The sequence below is a fragment of the Pinus tabuliformis genome, chromosome 5_2 (genome assembly GCF_031772625.1).
Source record: "Pinus tabuliformis cultivar Carrire ecotype Pingquan chromosome 5_2, CPIR1, whole genome shotgun sequence".
Lineage (NCBI taxonomy): Eukaryota > Viridiplantae > Streptophyta > Pinopsida > Pinales > Pinaceae > Pinus > Pinus tabuliformis.
The window spans coordinates 318,753,953-318,774,044 of NC_142306.1; the positions used below are offsets into that span (position 1 = coordinate 318,753,953).

Sequence of the window (20,092 nt, forward strand, 5' to 3'; positions counted from 1 at the left end):
TCAAGTTTTGCACTCAAAAAGAGGTTTGTATCTTGAGTCATTTGATCCCCTTGATCATAGTAGAACCAGAGTTAAGATGGACAAGCCCTAGAAATGTATGAAAGAAGAAAAAGGAACATAGAAAATGTGTGTGATCAATGATGAGTTCTAATATCAGTGTTGTTGTTAATGTACTAGTTCGTCAATATAAGTCAGATCTAGATATTGATTATGGCCAATGTCGTTGATTTATGGGCGTATTGTAAAACTTGATGTATTGGGGATGTAATTTGAAAATTACAGGCAATAGAAATTTAACTTACAAAAAACAAAAAATATTTCAAATCATGTTAGCATTAATGGTTTTAAAAGACAACATTATGTATGATGGCCCAGGTTTTAAGCTTTGGCGTAACTATGAGGAGACACCTAAAATCCAACCATGTTAAGGGTTGGTGTGGCCTAAGTGGTGTGATCCCATATTGATTTTGACAACTTAGATACCCTATATTGTGATTTCTTAAAACATAAGGTAATCCCACAAGTCACAAACACATTAACAAACCAACAAAAACCTTAATCAAAATGTTTTAATTACGTTATTTCAATAAAAGTAAACCATAATTTTTCTATTTACATTCTTCATATAAAACTTTATAAACTAATTAAACTTTTCAAAATGATAACTTAAATTTCATAATCAACAAAGTGAGGACAACCATCATTGATTGTTATCGACAAATGTAGGTTAACTCATCATTGTTATTCAAGGAAAACCACTCATGTTGTAATTACCCACTAGTAGTTTGTAAGGGGGCAAACTTGGTTTGTAAGGGCGCAAGCTTCCACTCCTGGTAGATGTCATTGTTATTCAAGAAAAACCACGCCTACCTGCTAGTGGTTTGTAAGGGGGCAAACTTAGTTTGTAAGGGTGCAAGCTTCCACTCTAGTAGATGTCATTGTTATTCAAGGGAAACCACGCCTGTTGTAATTACCCGGTGGTTTGTAAGGAGGCAAGCTTCTACTCCTAATAGATGTAATTACTGAGCAGTTTATAAGCAGGCGAGCTTCCACCATAGATGTCTCTAGGTCTTGGATCATTATCTTATTTCCTTATGTCTAAAAAAACAAATTTTAAACCAAGTAAAAATAGTTTTAGGATATACTCCAAACCAAAATTTTAATTATATTTCTAAACAAAATATTAACCAATCATTTTAAAAATAACAATAATAAATTTATTAAAATAACAAAACTATAAATTTAATAGTTAAAAAATGGTTAGATTAAGCCTTATTGTTGTTACACATGATAAATTAAAACCACATGTTACCAAGAGAAACACAAATTCTAATGACAATGACATAGGGTTACACGTTTCCACCTTAACCAACGATTTTTACACAATATTATTTTACAAATCGTACTCCCATTGTTACAAAATATTATTTTACAAATCGAATTCCTACTTTATCATTTTTGTTATCCCGTTCCCGTGAGCCGTCACCATAAAAACATATTGAGATATCAATGACAAGTATATATTTATTTAAATTATTAGTATAATCTTTGTTCGATTATATGAGAAATATATTTATTAAAGAGAGCAAAACGTTAAATAGTTTTGATTTTTAGGTTTATTGTTATTGTAATTCTATTATAAAATTTTAGAAATTTTGAATTATTAAAATTATTATTTTAATATATAAATAAATTTTGCATTTCAAATAGTTTCATAGAATATAATTTTAAAATATTGATGATTCATATTTACATTCTTATCAAAATATAAAATAAATTTTATTTTATTTTCAATTATTTTGAGTAATTAAAAACATCAGATTTTTTGGAGCATTTAAATTTTAATGTATTATTTGTTTACTATCAAAACATAATTTAAATGTGATGGATTAACTACATTTCCACAAGATAGTGGCTACCCTTTACATGTAAAAATTAATGAAAGAAGGGTATAGTTCAATATAATCTAATGCACACCTCATCTTAATTAAAAGTTTAGGTTGTGCCTTGTGAGGCTTGCGTCCACTCCAAAATGAACACCCCATCTTAATTAAAAGTTTGGGTTGTGCCTTGTGCGGCTTGCGTCCACTCCAAATTGAACACCCCATCTTAATTAAAAGTTTGGATTGTGCCTTGTGAGGCTTGCGTCCACTCCAAATTGAAGGTATTGATAAGTTTCTTCAACACTATAAGAGTCAGTTTCAAAGGGACAACTCCTAGAAATATGTTATCCTTGGTTAGAGTCATTGATAGTCATTGAAGAACTACTTAGAATCCATTCCAAGGAGTTGGCACCATAAGAGTATTAAAATGCAATGGACTGTAACCCCACCTCATAAAAACTTAAACTATAAAAAAAAAATGATCAACCAGGTAGCCATTACCTTAAGAGGTATTAGAATCCTTGAAAAGGAACCTTAAGGTCAACACAGAAATAGATTAAGGAATGAGAAATGTTTATTAATATAGTATCCTTATTAAATATTAGACAAATCTTGTGTTCCCACTTTATTGTGGGTGGGGCAAAGAAAGAGATCCAACAACATGGAAGTCAAGAGGTTCCCCAAAATTGCTTCTAACTCTAGCCAAAACCCTCACCTCCAGCTCAAACGAGGGTGGCATAAGGATATTCAGTCTTGGCTCGACCATTAGGGGATAAAGGAGGATATCATCTTGGAGAATAATGATAATATTAAAAACATTGTTACTTCCAACTTTAAGGATACATTGTGGGGTGATAAGGAGTTAGAAGGGAAAAGGAAGCTAAGGTATTATATGGAGGTGATCAACCCAAATCTTGCTAACCATAATTATCTTTCTATGTTGAACAGTGCTAAGAAGAAAATGAACATTGCGAATATAAGAACTAATTCTCATGAGCTTCAAAGTGAAACTAGTCGTTGGTCTATTCAGAAAACAACTTGGGATGAAAGAGTATTGTCACCTTTGTTATAATAAAAGGGTTGAAGATGAAAAACACTTTCTCTTGGATTGCTTCTCATTTACAAAACCTTTGTCACACTACCCACCTTCTTTACTTGTTAAGTCAACAAAACTATAATGATCTAGGAAAGCTTCTCTCCCTTCTTTTTTTATCATAAAAAGAAATTATTAAAGAGTTTCAATTGATCTCCTTCTTAAGGTCGAATAGACCATTTGGTCTTAGCAGCCATTAATCATCATCATCATCACTATTAATAGAGTACTCTTATTAAATATTGGTTAGATTTTTTTTAATTCTATATTATGTGTAAAAAAAGATATATTACTCTATTAGTTCAAAAAATAAAATCTAATTATGTTACATTTTGCTTTTTTAATCAAATAATAATAATATTATTCTTAATAAAATCATTATTTTTCATATATATATATATATAACCCTAAAACCTATAAAATACTCTATTATATATATTTAATAACTCAAATATCTCAATAAGATAAACAACAACAACTTACCTTAACTCTAACAATAACTTACATTAACTATGGATAAAATAAACAACAACTCACATTAACTCTAAATAAAATAATCATTATCTTTTTAATAATTTCAAAGATTCTTTTCCATCCCATTATATATTTTTCATTTCACTAATATAAGCAAAATATTAAATATTTAAATCGTCAAAATTGTGTATTCACATTTTACTAATATAAAATTATCCAATTACAATTAAAAAACTATTATTTTAATTTTATTAAAAATTAAATATACTAAATATATAATATTAAAATTATATTAAGTTTTTCATTTATAAATACAAATAATTTAAATGTATATTAACGTTTTATTTAAAAGACATCCACAAAAATCATTATTTTAATTCCACTAAGAAATACAAATTCAAGTACACAATTATAGAAAAACCACATTTATGGCCTTCTACTCAATATATAATGATTTTATGCTTTTTGTCTCCCAATTCTTCTCTTCGTGTTACTTTTCTGTTTATAGTTGCTTCCTTTCCCTTTTTGGACTTACTATTCCAAAAAGTCATTTTAGTTTGTTCACACGTAAACGTTAATATTATATTATATTAAATTAGATTTTAGGAAGCTTAAAGTACATGATTTTATTATTTAAAAAAGGGTTAAGAATCACACAAATAATTTTTATTAAGAATTTATATTATTAATTTCAGATATCATAAATTTTTATTTTATCTTTTTTAAAAATGTAAATTTATATTATTAATTTCAGATATCATTTCTTTTTTAATAATGTAAATTTTATTATTTTATAGGATGATTTATAAAAGTTAAAAGTTAAAAGTTCATTTGGTTCACATATAGGAAACAAATTAATGAGCTCCTAAGGGTATAATTTGTTGGCTAGCCAATGCGTTGTTAAGGCATGTTTACCGCTATGCAGGTCATAGATTTAATCTTTATCTTATTTGTTTGTCGTGTTTAGGGCAGTGCGGTTGTACCTGGAGGTTATAGTGGCAGTTGTCAAGGATGACCTTGTGTCACACGAGTACGAGAACTGTGTCACACGAGTACAAGAACTGTACCTAGAGGTTATAGTGGCAGTCATCAGGGATGACCTTGTATCACACAAGTACGAGAACTGTGATGTTACTCCGCCAACATTAAAAAAAAAATTACAAATTCACATAGGTGGAGTGGAAGCTTATCTCTTACAAATTATTAATAAATTATTCTAAGTAAAGTGATTTATTCCTAGTGAAATAGTTTTCCTTGAATAACAACAATGGTTTAGCTAATAATAATTATTTTCATTACTAAATTTTCATACTATTTTAAAAATTAATAATTTAATTTATATATTTTTATTAATTAATTATCATTTTAATTGATTTTTTTATAATTTCAATAGATTTAAAAAATAAAATAGGATTTATATAAGCATTATTTCACTGTGATTTATATAAGCATTATGTATAAATTATAAATTATATAAAAAAAAAATTGTTATTATCAGATTTGGAAAAAAATATATCTTATAAAATAAATTTACTCTAATATATGATTTTTGAAATATTATATAATTTTTTTTTACAGAAACAGATAGTGGATATATTAGTTACTTGGCCTTAATGCCAAAAATTAGATTACAAAAGATGAGTCTAATTCCACAAGTACCGCCCAACCATGCAAGGCCATGGCATTTATGCTTAGCTCACATCTCTTTTTGGCTACTACTATGAGGTCAATTTAAGAGATTTTCCCAAGTTTATGGATACATACAAAATGGTTTAACAAAAGGCAGTAAAACATGACAGTTATCAAAATTAAGGAATTGGATCCCATGTTTCCTATCCGCCTCTGAGTAAGGCTCCAACGGTAAGGAGGGCTGCTTTGTTGGCTTCAATGTCCGCCTCCTTATTATTAGCTCTCAAAACATGGTAGAAATTCAAATTCTGGAAAGAGTCTCCAAGGTCTATTATTCTGAAGATCAGCCTTGTAAGCCTTAGATCTGTTGGCTTAGAATGTGACACCATGGTGTTGATAATAACCTGAGAGTCCCCAATTACATTAGCCTCCCTGATGTTCAGCACTTTCAAAATCTTGAGTCCTTGGAAAAGAGCTAAAGCCTCAGCGTGAATGCTAGAAGCAATGCCCAAACCCCAGGCGAAACTGTGTATCCTTATGCCATCTGGATTCAATATGATGCCTCCAGCGCCAGCTCTTCCAAGATTGGCCTTTGCAGCCCCATCAAAAAATAGAGAGTATCTCTGTTGTTTTGTATTCCAATCTTGGAATTCTTTTGCTGAAACTCTTATTTGCCAATCTTTGGGGAGGGAGATACTATTGGCAATTTTATGGAACTGAAGATCGAGAGAGGAGCCCCAATTTATATCTTGTTGGCTGAGATTTAAATCATCTTTATGATCTCTCAGACACTCTTTTAGTTGGCATTTAATCTTAACTACCACAAGCTTGGCATCCTGTTCGTAGTTTCTGAAGATCCTTTTATTTCGCTCAAGCCAAACCTGCCAACAGATTATTTTAGGGAGAGCAGACCAAGCAGCTTTGATGATTTTGCTTTTTGGGGGAGGTCCAGGATACCTTTGCAGCCAATTAGCAAAAAATTCGGGAATGGAGGAAGGCAACGCGAAGCTGGAACTTAAAGTTCCCAACAAATTTGTCCAAATTTGCAAAGTGAAGGTGCATTCAAGCATCAGGTGAATTACACTTTCCTGATTAACCTTACAAAGGTTGCACCTTGAAGCACCATGGAAACCACGTTTCTGAAGATTTTCATCTGTTAAGATTTTGGAGTGACATAGCAGCCAGTTGAAGAAGTCGATTTTAGGCAAGGAGGGATGATGCCATATCCCTTTCCACGGCTCAGGGTTCGTGGCCACATGAGGGCGCTCACACAGCTTGGCGTAACCTTGAGCAACGGTGTATCCACCAGCCTGCATACCCCATCCTCTTAAGTGCCGTTTTCGATCCAACGATGGAGCCAATTCGTGGAGCTTGGAAAGTAGGATCTCGTGCTCCATAGATAAATCAGGGAGCGTTTGAAGATTCCAACCAGCCCAGCGTGAATTCTGCCAAACTGAAATATCCCACAAAGTACGCATTCCAGCCTCATTCATCCATCTACGCAGCGCTTGAATTGAACGACAGTCTCCCAAAGGCTCGTTGTTCAATATTTTGTTTGTCCAAAGATTGATCCTTTTCCCATTACAGGGAACCCAGAAGGCATGAGTGTTTATGAGAGGGCAGGTTCTGTTGCAAAGCTTCAGAAAGGGCGTATTCGGAAGCGTCATAGGGTGATCCAGGCAGCGAGAATGCTGACCTTTGAAGTATTTTTTTCAAAGAGATAATTGCGCCCAGCCAGGGTTAGGTGCAATAATTCTCTATATTATTTTAGCTCCCATTGCAATATTATGGTAGCCAAGATTTTTGAAGTTCAAGCCTCCTTCCAACAGCGGTTTGGAGATGGATTCTCAGTTGACTAGCAGAATTTTTTTTCTCATTCTGCTTGCCCCCATTCCAAAAAAATTTCCAAATGATCTCCTCCATTTTTCTGAGAATACCAATGGGAGCAAGAAGGACAGTAAATTGAAATAATGGAAGACTGGTAAGAACAGATTTAATGAGGACAAACTTACTAGTAATATTAAGCCAGGAAAAACCCCAGGCAAGCAACTTGTTCTTGAATTTCTCCAATTGGGGGAGCCAATCTCTGCTGTAGGCTCTTTTGAGGAAAACCGGGAGGCCCAAGTACTTGAAGGATGTACAATTTGAGGATGCGGCGAAACCAAAGGTTTTGGAAATGGAGTTGAGCAAGCTGGAAGTGTTGTTCCACCAATAGATATGGCATTTTCCATTGTTTAGACTGCTTCCCGAAACCATGCAAAACTCGTCCAAAGCTCTTTTAAATCTGGAGGCCATAAGCACAGAAGCTACCCCCAATAACAAGGTGTCATTCGCAAAGAGGGCATGATTTATGTTTTTAACACCTCTTGCAATACAGAGCCCAACGATATCCTGATCTGCCCTTTTTTTATCTAGGTAGAAACTGAGGATTGAGGCTTGAAGAACAAATAGAAGAGGTGAGAGAGGGCACCCCTACTTGAGCCCTCTCGTGGCTTTGAAAAAATTAGCAGCTCTGCCATTTACTAATGGGGCAATCCAAGGCTCCGAGATGCAAGCCCGAATCCAATTTATAAATTTCTCCCCAAATCCAAACTTATGTAAGACTTTCAGCAGAAAGCTATGTCTAACTCTATCAAAAGCATTTGCTAAATCAAGTTTGACAACCATACCTTTTTCATTTCAACTCAGGCTTGAGTGGATTGCCTCTTGGACCAGAATGAAATTGTCCACAATCTGTCTACCTTGAATGAAGCCTCCTTGGCTTTCTGGTATGATTTTGCGGAGGATGGGCTTCAGTCTATTAGCGATGACTTTGGTGATCAATTTGTATCCAATATTACAGAGCGAAATCAGACAAAACCTGTTAAAGGAGTTGGCTCCCTTCTCTTTGGGAATGAGAGCAAGAAAAGCAGAGCTTGTGCTGCCTCTGATTTTCTGGCAAACTTGGGATTTTAGAACCATTTTGTAGAGATCTTTTTCCACAATAGACCAGTAAATTTGGAGGAATCTTGCTAAGAATCCATCCGGCCCAGGGGCTTTGTCTGGGTCCATGGAAAATAGGGCATCCTTGACTTCATTCTTGGTGACTTTAGCTTCAAGGAGGTGATTCATTTCAACAGAAATCAAGGAGGGGACCATGTCCATCATATCTGAATTTTGATCCAGATTTATATCTTCACTATACAGGCTTTTAAAACAAAGGAAGGTTGCTTTTTGATGTTTGCATTATCCTTGTGAATGATAGAGCCATCTTTGATTTCAGAAATGGAATTGGTACATTTCCTAACCTGAGCTTGTTTGTGGAAGAAGGAAGAGTTCTTGTCCCCTGCTTTAAGCTAAAGACTACGAGACTTAAGTCTCAAGTATTCTTCCTCAGCTAAACAAGCCATGTGATAGTTTTGCTGAAACATGGCTTCTTTATCTAGGATCTCTTTTATTATGTCAGTTGTTTCATCTTGAAGATGATGAATTTCCAGAGCTCGATGAATATTTTTTCTTTCGTTGGCTGGATTGAGCAAAGATTTGGCCTAGCTTTTCAAATCCCTTTTCACTCTTCTGAGCTTCTCTTCCCAGACGAAAAATGGGGAGCCTTTGATCGGCTGCAACCAATTGCCCTTGACTAATTTCATGAAGTCCGATTCCTTAACCTAGATCGGGCTAAATCTAAAGGGAATAGGTCCAAGGTCAAGCTGAAACACGAGTTCCAGCTTGATGGGTTTATGATCGGAAGTGCTGCAAGGGAGAATATGGACTCTAGCCTCTAAACCAAGAAGAAGAAAAGAGCTTTGAAGAAAGAATCTGTCCAACCTGGCAGCTATGTGACCAGGACCAATTCTTTTATTAGTCCAAGTATACTTGCCAGAGATTGGCTTGATGTCCAGCAGGTCCCAGTCCTGCATAAGGTCCTCTGCCCATTCCCTAGCCGGATCACGAACAATGCTGCCTCCTCTCTTGTCTGCTGACAGGAGAGTGAGGTTCAGATCTCCGGCAATGATGATATTCTCAAGGTTAACTAGATCTGCTTGATTTCTTAAGGAGTCCCAGCAGGCCTTTTTTTCCCTGGCGTTCATAGGAACATACACGTTGAAGAGACTGAAAATCTGATTTGTATCTACATGCTGCAATTTTAAGAATAGCCAATGAGAGTTGAGGGTCTCAGAAATGACTGAGAATTTGTTAGCATTCCAAAGGGTGCCCACCCCCCCGGAAGCCCCTCGGGCTGAGATTGCTTTCGCCTCACATTTATTCCAGAGTTTCTTACTTACCTGAAGGAAGGTGGAGTCCTCTAGTTTGGTCTCCTGGATGAGAAGTATGTCTGGAGCTTTTGTCCTGATTAAACTTTTGATGGCTTCTTCTTTGATTCTGCTCCCCATACCTCCACAGTTACAGGAGACAATCTTCATCATTTGTATTTCTGGTTGGCTCCCTTGGAGCCTTGGGGTTGATTTCTTGCCATCTTAGGTTTTGTCGCTAATAGCTTCTCAAGAGTTGGCTGGCTGCCTTGGAGATTGTCTTTGAAAGTTTCCAGCTCCCTTTTTTCCCTTTCCATTTTGCAGCCTCTTGTGGATCTCCTTATCGAGGCTTAGGATTCTCCTATTTTTCCTTCTTCCTCTGAGCCTTCAAATCCTTACTCAACTTCCTCGACTTCTACAGTGTTTCCCTTGGAACTCTCAGCAAGGCTTGCCCCCTTGGGAGAAGAGGGGGTACCTTTTGTGAGGGAGATTGATTTTTGGATGTCTGCTTCTTGAGTTTCCTCTATTTGTGAGATTAGAGAGGCGAATTTATTTTCTTGCTCCATTCTGGAAGGGCGTTGCTAAGAAGGGGCATGCTGAGGGCCTCTTCCAGATGTACCATCATGCTTTTGGGTTTTCTTGGCACGCTTGACTTGATTCCAACCTTCTTCTTTACCCTTATTTGGTTCAGCATTGGTTGGACATCCTCTGGGGAAGTGGCCGTAGGCATGGCATTTTCGGCACTTGAAGGGCAACTGTTCATAGTCAAGCTTCTGCAAATGAGTCCAGCTTCCTACTTTGATTTTGATGGCTTCCGGAAGTCCCACCTCTAGGTCTACTTCTACGCAGATTCGAGCACATTCATATTGATCTTTGTTGTTTGCTCGGTCTATGAATTTCCCAAGGGCGTTGCCGATGTGTTTCAATGAGTCCCAATTCCAACAATGCACTGGGAGGTTTGGAAGCCTGACCCACACCGGAACAGCCGTAGGAACGTCAACTGCAGGGTTGAAATTCGGCATCCATTTGTTGAGATAGAGGCCCTGGGGGCCCATGAAATAGGGGCCATTATGGAATATCAGATCCTTGTCTTCCTTAGAGGTGAATTCGAAGAGAAAAAACCCTCATCCTAAGAAATAAGATGTGACGCTATTCTTGATCAAAGGAGCCCAGTTCTTGTTGACCCAGTTCTAAGTGGACTTAGGAGAAGGCCATAGTCCGGTGAACTTACCAACAAGTGCCCGCTCAACCAAGGACAGGGCGACTTGGATCAGAACCTCTAGCGGCAGGGAGATTTCAGGAATATCTTCGAGCCTCTTAACGAATCTGGCAGCTTCATTCTTTTTCTTTTGCGGCAAATCGGCCAAAAGCTGAGAGAAGGCTTCGGCATAAGAAGAATGCAGAGGAGGGGGGTTGCCTGCGGCAAGCCCAGGGCCTCCATGAATGTGAACTCCTCCCAGCAGCAAACGAGCCACACAGCAGGCTCTCAACTGAAGAGTGCAGGTAAGCAAAGACAGAGGGCCCAGGGCCTTGGGGCTGTAGGGCAGGGGGACCTAGGGCGCAGGTGCCGAAGCGCGGGCTAGGGCTTCAAGGGCGCTCGCACCAAGGCGATCCGTCTCTGCAGAAAATTCTTCTATTCTTTCTAAAAGGTGAGCGAGCTTGGCCTAAGAAACAAGTAACACCCGCAACTAGTCAACGCCCTCGCTCAGGTTTGAGCACACGACCTGACCGTCTTTACAAGTTCGACTTTATCAACCAGCCGCCTCCGTTGACCTTCAAAAGATGAGTGGGCTTAGCCCGGGAAACGAGTAACACCTGCGACTATTCAACGCCCTCGCTCAGGTTTGAGCACAATACCTGACCATCTTTACGAGTCCGACTTTACCAACTAGCCGCCTCCGCCGACCTTAAATATTATATAATTTTATAGTTAAATAGTTTTTGAAATATTATATGATTTTATAATTAAATGATAATTTTTAGAGTTTGAGTGAGTTTAATAATGGATAATGTGTTTTTTTTTTAAGGTTATATGTTTAAATCTAAAAGAAAATAGAGTAAATATATCTTCTTTACTATGGAAATAACCCAAAAAAAATGTCGTGAAAAAAATTATTTCATCTATTTTAAACAACAAAATATTGCATTGTTGCTTGAAATTGTTTCACCTTCTAATGAAAAAAATTATTTCTTTTGAAATTACATCACCAAATGGTGAAAAATGCTACTTCATATATATATATGATTGACTATTTAAAACAAATGTAATTTTTTTTAAACAATCATATATATATATATGCTCAATCTAACTTATAAGTGAATTGTGTGATACAAATTCTAGTAAGATTGTTATTTTCCTTGTTTAAAATATATTTTTGAATGCATAAATGAATTTAACATTATAGAAAAAAAATTGGGACACTTAAATTCTACATATTAAATAACTTAAACTTGAATTAAAAAAAAAAGATATTAAATTTTGTTTAAAATTAATAATAAAAAAATGACTTGAAAATATATATATATATATATATATATTTTTTGGGTAAAAATAATAAAAACATTTTTCTTATATATACCATTGCATGGTTTTTGTTATTTTAATTACAGAACCATTTGAAAAATGTTTTTATTATTTTTATAAAACCAGTGTTCTAAAAAGTTCCATTTAGATAGTGGTGGTCAAGGTTTGGGACAACCGACGGCTTGGGCGTTTGAAGGTTAAAGTATTCTTATAACTACCGAGAACCCATCTTTTTCGGTACTTCTTTTAAAGCTCGCTCATGTCTTTTTATACCAAACTCCCACGGAAACCACCAAACACGTACCCTTTCTTTTAACATTATGCATACAATTCACTTCATGTTATTTATACCTAAATTTCATTTTAAGAAAGGTAGCTTTAAAAAAAAAAAAAAATTGGTTCGAGTGTTTTGTAACGTTGTATTAAATGTGGTGGCGGGGTGCGTATATAAAATCGATTTTTATATCAAGGGTTGTTGTTCTTTATGTAAATTGGATTTGATATTAACTAGCATTTGCACTTTATGTTGCAAAGGAAACGCCGTAAGGCATAGAGTGGGGAAGAATAGCATAAAGTGGAGAAGAATAGAGACATGTATAGAGTGGGGAAGAATAGCATAGAGTAGGGAAGAATAGGGACATGTGAATGGACATTGTTGAAAGCAAGGGTGGATGATAATGAGTTACAATTGCAATAGTTAGTTATGTGTATTTTGAAAATGAATATTTTGTAAATAATAATAGTTTGTGGAAGAATTTATAAAAAGTATGCCATCAACTACACAATTGATATCTACAGAAATAAAAGGCTAGAAAACAAGAATTTTAATTTATCAGATCCAATTTACATGGTTGGTCAACATGTAGAAACCCCTTGTGTCATCTCTCTGTCCAAGTGGGGAATAATAATATGACAATGGAATCACTATTGTGAATATGCAGAGACATAATACTATGGCATGCTTATAGATCGTTGTTGGCTGAATGACTTGCAATTGGCTTTCAAGCTACTGGTTCACCATAAGTTGGATCTGAAGAACAAATAAAGCTAGGATAAAAGGTCCAAATTTATGAAATTATTAGTTTCTTCCTTCCCCACCTTTCCATTGTTGTTATTATTATTATAATACTAATAAAATATTATTATTATTACCAGATAGCTCCCTGGATGTCGACAAACAATTAATATTTATTTTATTAGAACAAATCAAGGTACGGATAGAAAGCTAGAATTTCTGAAATTATTAGTTTCTTCCTTCCCCTCTTTTTCACTCTTAGCATTATGACACTTCCTTTCACATCCTACAGTGGATTGAACTTGCAAGAAAATTCGAGGTGAACCTTATACCTCTGCCTCTTCTGTTCATTTTTGTACAAAAGGAGGTATATACATCTTCAGTGCATATTTCTAGCCATTATCAACACCTAATACATGCTTTTGTATACAGGGAATTAAATTTTCATCATGTTTGAACTCAACTATTTGCCTTCCAAGGCTGGCTAAAATGGTTGTTGGGCTGAGGGCCTCCACTGCAAATATTTTTATTGACAATGGCCCTTACAGAGAGTTTATTTTCAAGCATTTTCAAGTGGCTTCTGTGGATGAAGAAAGTGCAACAGTAGTTCTAATAAGTTGATCAGTCTATAAAAGAAATTCCCATCTGAAGCCCTGAGTAGGGTATGAATGAGACTTTTTGCCTCTTCATAAGAGTTCATTAGATAATGTGTTCTACAAACCCCTCTCACATACTCAACTGCATGACTGCCCTATTTAAGAAGCCAGCTATTCCAATAAGCATGTGAATGAAAATCACCTATACAATTTACCAATTACAACAACAACCAACCAACAAAAAAAAAAATTACTCAGCAGACTAAGGCCACACACTGGTCAAGTAATAATCCTCAAAAGGGCCAATATACTGGGACTCTCCATTCAACTAGGTATTACCACCTATATTTTATCTTGATTTAAGTATATTTCCAGTAACAATTCACCAAACTGTAGTCAGCCTATGTGATGAAACAATATCACTAAAAGTTCAAACTACGCATGTTACCAATAAAACTGTTGGCTAAACCTATAAACAATCTTAATCATCCACTTCTACCTGCCTTCTTAGTATTAGGCTTTTACCAACATGTCTGTGATTAAGTTGTTTCTCATCTTTTATCAGCTACCAGGTTTGACAGAAAAGAAGTGCAAATTTCCTGCCTCCACTATTTAACAAATACGCTAATTTCTGAATCATTCAAAACTTGAACAGGGCCAATATATTGAAATAACACCATGAGAGCCTCAGAATTTATGCCTCCATTTATAAGCTATCTTAACTAAGCCATTTCTTTTGGTAATCCAAATAACAAAAAAACCATTCCATTTCTTGCCTTTAAAACAGATATTTTCATCCAACAACTTCTAGTGGCATGTAGAGGAAGATTCATTGAATTTTACCATTCACGCCAGTCTTGGTATGCAGAGGCAGATTCATTGAAATAAGATATTTCTTTTAGCAAAATATAGCAGTGTGATGAATATGTTGGCAACGATTAAATGACCCCTGGTCCACTGCAACGAGGAGAACATGATTCAATAACTATTCGAAGGCTTTGCATGTACAAATGTAGTACACTGTTTTCTTCTGCCCAAGCTACATTTATGGTTGTGATCATCACAGTCTTGTTAGGCATTGAAGTTTTTTCTCAACCACTCCCTAAATCAAAGGCAGTTACAGATGAATTCAACTCTGAACTCTGCAAGAGATTGGCTCTTAATTGAACCGTAATAGCCATGGAAATTTATTTATAAAAAGTATGCCATCAACCAGACAGTGAATCTGACCTATTCATGCCTCTTTGTTCTCTGAGTTATTGAAGAGAAAAAGTTTTGTTAATGTCGATTGTTTTATCTAAGAAGATGCCTACTTATTCCTTGTGCTTGTAATAAGGCCAAGAAGCCTATGTCACATAAAGCACTGCTATATACTATCATGCTCTGTGAATTTGGCCGACCAGTATAGGTCATTGGGGCTGTGATTTCTTGATCTCCGGGCTATAAAAGAAGAAAGGTGGTGGACTTCTCATTCCACATATTTGTAAGGAAGCGGAGAATCTTTTAAAGGACAGTTCTAAGGCCCTTCATAATTTAAGGAAGTCGAGATTCTGTTTGCATATATTTGCAAGCCTTGAAAAGACAATCAGTGGGCATCCTATGTCATCTATATTAGTAAAATCAAGGAACCCTATTTGTGTATTGAAGAAGAGGCCAAGTCCTTATCACTGTTACAAGCGCATATATATATATATATATATATATATATATACAAGTGTTAAAAGCCTGTTCCATTCAAGCCAACTTGCAAATCAATAAGGAATATATATTCATGTCTTCGAAACCTTCATAAGAGGTGCCCTGAAGCCAATAAAAATAGAGGATGCAGTTATGAGAAGGGATGGTCCCTTTAGACATCAGTCTGAAAATGATTTTTGAAGAATAGTAAAAGCCCTCCATAATGTCATTATCTAGCAGTTGATGTGATTTTGTTGAGAAGGTTTAGTGGCAGCCCTCCATGTGATCCTATTTTTGTCTAGCAGCTGAAGCAAAGGAAGTTCATCCAAGAAAAGTATGCAGCTCCTTTGTGTCGGCACCATTGGATAAGGGTGACAGTACCCTTGGAAGTCTGGAAGATAGAAGAAGTGCGAGGCACTTTGGAGCAGACCCCTGTAGCAGCGTGTATGAACATAAAATCAGAGGTATGGTATCTCTCAAGGTGCCTCATGAAGAACACATTGGAAGAAGGATGTGCATGGCTGATCCTATGTCTTGGCGAGCACAATGAGCAGAGGGCACTGTGAGGACACTGATTTTGGCATCTTGATTAGGTCATTGGGCACTTTGATGCGTTGAGCCAGGATCTTATGAAAGACGGTCTTATGAATATGGATGCCTGGATGCGAAGGACCCCTCCTCATCATGGATTGGGTAATTTAATGCATATTACCCATTTAATGCAGTGATTTATTTTTTTTTAGGTACTTTTGATATGCTATTTGCGGAGGTAATATTTCAATGTTCTTACAATAGGAAAGTCCTCCTTCAGCAGCTAAACCACGTGTCATGATAAGAAGTCAATGAAGAGTTTTGTTTTAAGAATTTGTTGATCTGAGTCCAATCTTCTCAGTGGATAAAGCAGTCAACAATATGTTTGAAGATCTGATCCCTTTGGCACCTCTGCATCAGAATTCTGAAGCTAGCAGTCCTTCCATCCAGTCACCTGTGCTCACATAAATTCAAGTCTTGTAAACAAAGATGTCCAACAAGAAAATTTGTTGAGGATCAAATAAGTGACTCTAGGGATACATATATTTATTTGGATTTGATCAATGAATTAAAGAGAGTCCTATGGAGCAATGAAGAACCAAGTTGTTGGCCTAGTTCTCTGAACCACATTAAGAAGGAGCCAAGTGTTCCTATTGTTCTGAGCACAAGAAACAATAAAGGTCTGCTATGCAATGGAGCTATCTCTCTTTTACATTCTGGGCATAAGTATGCTTTTGGATAAGTCTTTTGAAAATAACTTTATTCTCCTAGGAGGCCAAGAAAAGTGCAAGAACACAAGAATATGCCAAAGGTCATTTCATGAAGCCAACCTTGGAGAAAGGATTACTCTGTTCTCGATCTTGTGGTATGGAGGCAGAAATGTTATGGTGGACTGCTTAATATTAAAAAGCGGACACACCTGCACTTCTCAAAATCCAACATGCATGATCGCTGGCCTCATCCCTTTGAGGGTTACTGCCATTAGGGTAGGGCACACTACAGTAAGAATGGCCAGATGACTAATGCCCTTAAGATCTTAATTAAACAAATAACTTGCTGAATTTAATTAACCAGAAATTAAATTTCAGGCCATATCATCAATCACACAATAGCTGGAAATTAAATAGTGGAAGCATAAAACAGTTTCACACATACAGAGGTAATTTCTCCTTCAAAATCAGATTTTCATTCTTTCAAAAACACTTACGAAGAAACCTTCACAGTGTGCTAAAATCCAACAGCTCTATGGTCAACAAATCACCCTAAACTGAGCAGTACAGTTGGCCCGAGAAGATACGGCATGTTGTATGTCTGGACTGTGTTGCTTTATGGATTGCATGGCCCTATCTGCATGAACATATGGAACTGTTTTGTAAACTACATGGAACTGCCTAGATCCGTATGAATGTACATATCTGCTCTGCATGGTCTCTCCCTGTTGTCGTATATTCTCTCTTGCTCTTCAATTCAGACAGTGAATCCGACCTATTCATGCCTCTTTGTTCTCTGAGTTATTGAAGAGAGAAAGTTTTGTTAATGTCGATTGTTTTATCTAAGAAGATGCCTACTTATTCCTTGTGCTTGTAATAAGGCCAAGAAGCATATGTCACATAAAGCACTGCTATATACTGTCATGCTCTGTGAATTTGGCCAACCAGTATAGGTCATTGGAGCTGTGATTTCTTGATCTCCGGGCTATAAAAGAAGAAAGGTGGTGGACTTGTCATTCCACATATTTGTAAGGAAGCGGAGAATCTTTTAAAGGACAGTTCTAAGGCCGTTCATAATTTAAGGAAGTCGAGATTTTGTATGCATATATTTCCAAGCCTTGAAAATACAATCAGTGGGCATCATATGTCATCTATATTAGTAAAATCAAGGAACCTTATTTTGTGTATTGAAGAAGAGGCCAAGTCCTTATCACTGTTACAAAGAGTTTGGACAGAGTACACAAATTCTACATTTCACAGCCATAAAAATAACGCGATTTTACTGTATACCGTATCTGCTTGTTATTCCATTCGTAATTCAATCTCGATGAATTTCAGTTAATTTGCAGTTTCGCCATTGCAGTCAAAACCTACTAAACATGGCCATTGAATTTCAGCCCTTGACCATTACAGACGAACCATCCACATTTTTTCAAAAATCAATGAAAACCATGGCACGGTAGAAAATCCAGAAATTCAAATTGCAGATCTATTTTATATATTAATATGAATATGAAAATCTTGGAGCCCTAAATCAAACCCAGATACATGAACCATACACTGAAAGTGGCAAATATCTTAAAAACAGGCAAGGGCATCATATATATTCCCATAATTGAAAATTAAAATACATTACAGAGAGAAATGTTTTAAGTTAAGGGACCTTAAGCCCATGAAACTTAAAACTGCATCTACAAGTAGCCTGCTCACTGCCTCTTAAGTGGCTTCTCCAAGATAGTAGAGATATACATTTCTTTGAGCTCAGGCCCTCTATCCAACTTAGGGGCAACAGACCATTTCAGCTTCTTATACCCTAGCTGCTCAATCATGGGCACATAGATCTTCAGCTGATCCTTTGTGCAGAAAAAATGATCTAGCCAGAACAGGCCTCCAGGCCTCAGAATCCTGTAGATATCATAGAGTACAAATTCCAGCAGCTGTGAGGGAATCCAATTGCTCAAGACATGCATAGAATGAACAATGTCCAAAGTATTTTCAAAGAATGGCAGCCTCTGTGTTATAGTGATATACATGGGAATAACCCCTCTGGAGGCAATGAAACTGTTGAAGGGCCCGTTCAAGTTCATGGAAGTCGTACCTGTATGATACAGAAGAAAAGATACTGGTATAGAAATATCAAAAGCACCTGCACTTCAACTCCGCCTCAAGTAGGACACAAAAAATAAGCAAAACCTGATGCTTACTTCAATCTCTAGGGTACCAGGTTCATTGTCGGGACAACTGGTCTTCAAAGAGGTTATATCTGACCAATGAATCTCCATCTTGCTCTTCAGACCACCCTCCAAGACTTCCCAAACAAGTCTACGCTTTGCATCATAGCATTTTACCACCAAGTCTCCTTCATATCTTGAAATACGCTGGCATCATCAGCATCTTTATGTCAATGCAATCTTGCTAAATGTGCATTACTTACTACCATATCATGAGTTTCCATCAGTGGCTATCAAAAGGCTTGTTCAGGTGAACAAAAAATATTTAATATGTTTTGACAAGATTGAAGAATTTAATATGCAAACTTAGCTGTATTAATTTCTTATGCATATTACCTCCCAAGAACCAATTCTCAAAACCAAGGCTGGGAAGTTTGAGGCCTTGTACTTGTCAGCAATAGCCGGTCCTGGTGCACACTTTGATTCATTCTTTCTCCCCACCTCCAGGCTGGAATTATTTATAGCTAAGGGAGCTGCTGAGTCCCCTTCAGAAAGATTCATTTGAATAAGTTCTATGAATGAAGGTGTTTTCTTCAGCGTTAAACCCAATGGACTAGCCTCCTCGAATGGATGCAACAAAAATCCTGGAGAGAATGTCGTGCTTGTTACAGGGCTCCCCTGCTAATCCACCAAAACATGAAATAGAAGCATAATTGCCAAAGAGAAAGAAGGTAGATACAAAAACAAACTAAGGAAATCCACACCATGCAATGCCTCAACGAAGTTTTGTAGAAGCACACAACTTTCTTAAATTCCTCAACAATGTCAAAAGACATATTTTCAATTCTTGATACCCTACAAAAAAATCAAGATTCTCAAGACATTCAAAATTTATTAATGACCAACCAGGTAAAAACAAAAATCTATTTGAGGTTGTAAACAAATTCAGAGTGCCACTAATACGGCAAACATCGTATTATTGACGATTTAAACAAATTTTGGGCAAAAACGTATTTTGAGCAAATGATGTTTTATTTAATTTTGCCCAACAGAATTTCAGGGCTCAAACATAGCTTCATACTTGTAAGTCACCAACATTCTTGAAGTACTCTGGGAGGTTTCAACCAATTGCTTATCCATTTACACTTTCATTCATAACAGTCTTGGTGACCCAGGGTACTCTTCAAATCACTTTTCTCAAAACATTTCAACATAGCCGTTGGAAAAAGGGAGGTGAATTGAATAGTTAAAAACTTAAAGACTCTTTTACTCCACCTCTACAGGTCCTAAGGAGAGATGTTTATTTGGTTTTGCACTAGCAAAGCTCAAGGCTCAATCTTAACTTTATGCTTATGTTCCACTCACGTTATAGATGAGGCTTAGTAGTTCTGCATAAATTTTCAAACATCATAGCCGTTGGAAAAAGGGAGGTAAATTGAATGGTTAAAAACTTAAAAATCTTTAACTCCATCTCTGCATGTCCTAAGGAGAGATGTTTATTTGGTTTTGCTTTCTAGATGTGGCTTATCAGCTCTGCACCAGCTTCTTAGAAATTTT

At 36.3% G+C, this 20,092-nt stretch overlaps 1 protein-coding gene across 1 annotated transcript; it reads right to left on the reverse strand.

The window, feature by feature from the left end:
- Nucleotides 1-18,206: 18,206 nt before the first annotated feature.
- Nucleotides 18,207-19,105, reverse strand: LOC149158791 (uncharacterized). The gene is made up of 3 exons (XM_089433377.1): nt 18,932-19,105; nt 18,463-18,742; nt 18,207-18,269 (listed from the first exon to the last, which is right to left on the reverse strand). Exons 1-2 carry the CDS (start codon nt 19,094-19,096, stop codon nt 18,518-18,520), a joined length of 390 nt encoding a protein of 129 aa, XP_089289503.1. The 5' UTR covers nt 19,097-19,105; the 3' UTR covers nt 18,207-18,269; nt 18,463-18,517.
- Between the last annotated feature and the right edge of the window lie 987 nt (nt 19,106-20,092).